This window comes from Microtus ochrogaster, chromosome 18 (genome assembly GCF_000317375.1).
Source record: "Microtus ochrogaster isolate Prairie Vole_2 chromosome 18, MicOch1.0, whole genome shotgun sequence".
Taxonomy (NCBI): domain Eukaryota; kingdom Metazoa; phylum Chordata; class Mammalia; order Rodentia; family Cricetidae; genus Microtus; species Microtus ochrogaster.
Genome location: NC_022020.1, coordinates 55,542,477 through 55,544,936, shown reverse-complemented (window position 1 = coordinate 55,544,936; position 2,460 = coordinate 55,542,477). Strand labels below are relative to the sequence as shown.

Sequence of the window (2,460 nt, the reverse complement as noted above, 5' to 3'; positions counted from 1 at the left end):
GCTGGGGTAGATGCGAGGGGCTGCGGCCTACGCTCCCAACTTGACAGTTACCTCGAACTTAATATAACTTATACCCTTTCCCCAATCCCATAAACACAAATCACTCAAGTTTAGGGGTTACCCGTTTGCCAACAAATCATCAGACAGAGAATATACTTTAAAAATTAAAAATTTTGGTATGAGCCCAACACTGAAGACTTCAGGGAGAACTGAATCAATAAAAGAAAAAAGAATGGAGATAAAGAGATGTTTCAGAAGTGGGAGTACTTGCTGCTCTTCCACTGAACCCAGGATCCCAGAAACAAGGGGCTCATAACCACCGGTTAACTCCAGTTCTAGGGGCTCCAACGCTCTTTTCCGGGCACTTGCCCTCACATAGCATATGGTCTCACATACGCGTTAATAAAAAAAAAAAACTTAAAAATATTAGAGAGAAGAGGTGCGAAGAAAGAAAAAGAGAAGGTCACTTGGGTTCTCCCTCGCCCACTTTAACCACCTCGGCCGCGAGGCAGCGCTCCGCCCTTTCTCCCGCTCTCTGCCACTCGGGCCGTTCCGCTCGAGTGCGCAGGCGTGAGGCCGGAGGCTGGGCCCTGGTTTCCTAGGAGACCTAGGAGCTGCTCTGCGGTTGGCCCCTGCTGAAGATGGGGGTGGAGGCCGAGGAGGAAGGCGGTTCCGCGGAGGAAGAGGACGCTGCTCGCGCCATGGAGCCCTTGGACGCGGGGGCGGCGGGCAGCTCGCGGGGTGTGCGCCTCCCCGGTGATGGCGGGAAAGGAAGGGAAGGCTGGAGGGGAATGGCGGGCGCCCGGGGCGGTCGTTGGGGCTCGGCCTCCCTGTCCTGCTCGGGCCTGGCGAGTACGGGCACTCCGCGCCGGCTCCTGCACGCTTGGGCGACCGCAGGGTCCTGCACACATGGGTGGGGTGCACCTGTTCTCCCGAGGGGACCCCTGATGCTTCCGGCGGCTCCAAGTCGGAGACTAGGAGGACCTTGTCCATTTAGGCGTAGAGACCTGGCCTCAGTCCAGGTAGGAAAGGCTGGCCCCTGATCTAGCAAAACAGTCTGGAGTCCCTTGGGGATCCACTTCCACCCCAGCCTGCGGTTCGGCCTTGTGGCGCCAAGTCCAGCGCTGGATTTCCGTTCTCTGACACCCCCATGCCCCCATCCCCAGAGAACCGAGAAGTTGTGGCGTACATGTTATATCTCTAATATCAATATCTCTACTATCTCCTTGATACATTTATCAAAATGTCAAAATTAAAGTCAGTACACAACTAGTGTCCATTTACAGAAGGACACACTATATTCAGAATTTGTCAGTTTTTCTACAAAGGTGCGTTTCCTAGCCCCTGGTTGCATTTAGGCTGCTTTGTTCGTGACTGAAGAGAATCGCCCCTGTTGCCTCCTTTACTACCCATAACATAAACTACTATTTACTCACTGGCCCTGGGGCTTCAGGTGCAGCCCTGACCCTAGATTTTAAAATAAGATGCTTAGTTTTTCAACTCAGTGATTAATTATTTGTTGTCTGTTACGCCTCAGGCACTATTCTAGGCACTGGGGACTTCAGAACAGGAAATCTTACTCTCATGGGAACTAAATTTAGTGTCCTGGAACCCACAGGTTATGTTGTGCCGGTTTGATTTTTTTTTTTTTTAACACGCTTCTTTAAGTAATTCTCCAGTTGGTTGAAAATAACATTGCTACAATGTCTTTTCCTCTACTGCTTAAAACTTTCTAAAAAAAAAAAAAAAACCCAAAAAGCCAAAAACTTAACGATAGTTCTAGCCCTTAGATATTGATCATGAATTTCCCCCTCCAAGTAACGACTCTGAGGGGGGAAAACTGTAGTACCTGGAGACATGATAGTTAGTTAAACAGGACTGAAGAATGTTTTGTTGATGGTGTTTCATGTCTGTATGATTTATAGATACAAAAGAATTGGCATTTGACCCGTCATAAAATCCAAGGGTGAAAGAAACCACTGTACCTTCTTTCCCAGCTAAAATGTGTTAAGGATGTGTTAGTTGCGCACTGGTGATAAGCACCCTGAATGTATTTGTTTCCTTCTGTGTATTGTGCAGCGGTTTTCGATCAAGGGGTGCCAACACGGATCTCCTCAGCGAGAGTCATAGTACACATGGATCTGGATTGCTTCTATGCCCAAGTAGAAATGATCTCCAATCCAGAATTAAAGGACAAACCTTTAGGTAATCCACATTGATCGTATCTTTGTTGAGTGATGATAAAATTAGCTCAAGTATGATTTATTTTTCTGATTGATTAACCATCTTTTTTTTTTTTTTTTTTTTTTTTTTTTTTTTTTTGAGACAGGGTTACTGTGTGGCTTTGGATCCTGTATTGGAGCCAGTAATTTAGTCCCGGGGGTGGGAAAGCGGACATCAGAATGGTTCCGTTCAGGAAGGACAGGGCACAACAGAATTTCCTGCTATGTATTTGTTGTT

At 47.5% G+C, this 2,460-nt stretch overlaps 1 protein-coding gene across 2 annotated transcripts in view; it reads left to right on the top strand.

Moving 5' to 3' along the window:
• The first annotated feature begins 638 nt into the window (after nucleotides 1-638).
• The window catches only part of Poli (DNA polymerase iota), a 17,266-nt gene continuing 15,444 nt past the window's right edge, over nucleotides 639-2,460 (top strand). Inside the window, exons 1-2 of one of the 2 annotated variants that reach the window (XM_005356246.3) lie at nucleotides 639-741; nucleotides 2,080-2,205. In XM_005356246.3, the coding sequence (XP_005356303.1) occupies nucleotides 642-741; nucleotides 2,080-2,205 (226 nt within the window). In that variant the 5' untranslated portion in view covers nucleotides 639-641. Of the gene's footprint in view, nucleotides 742-785; nucleotides 1,023-2,079; nucleotides 2,206-2,460 lie in introns of those variants that run through there. The other variant, XM_026783650.1, reaches the window with a different exon arrangement.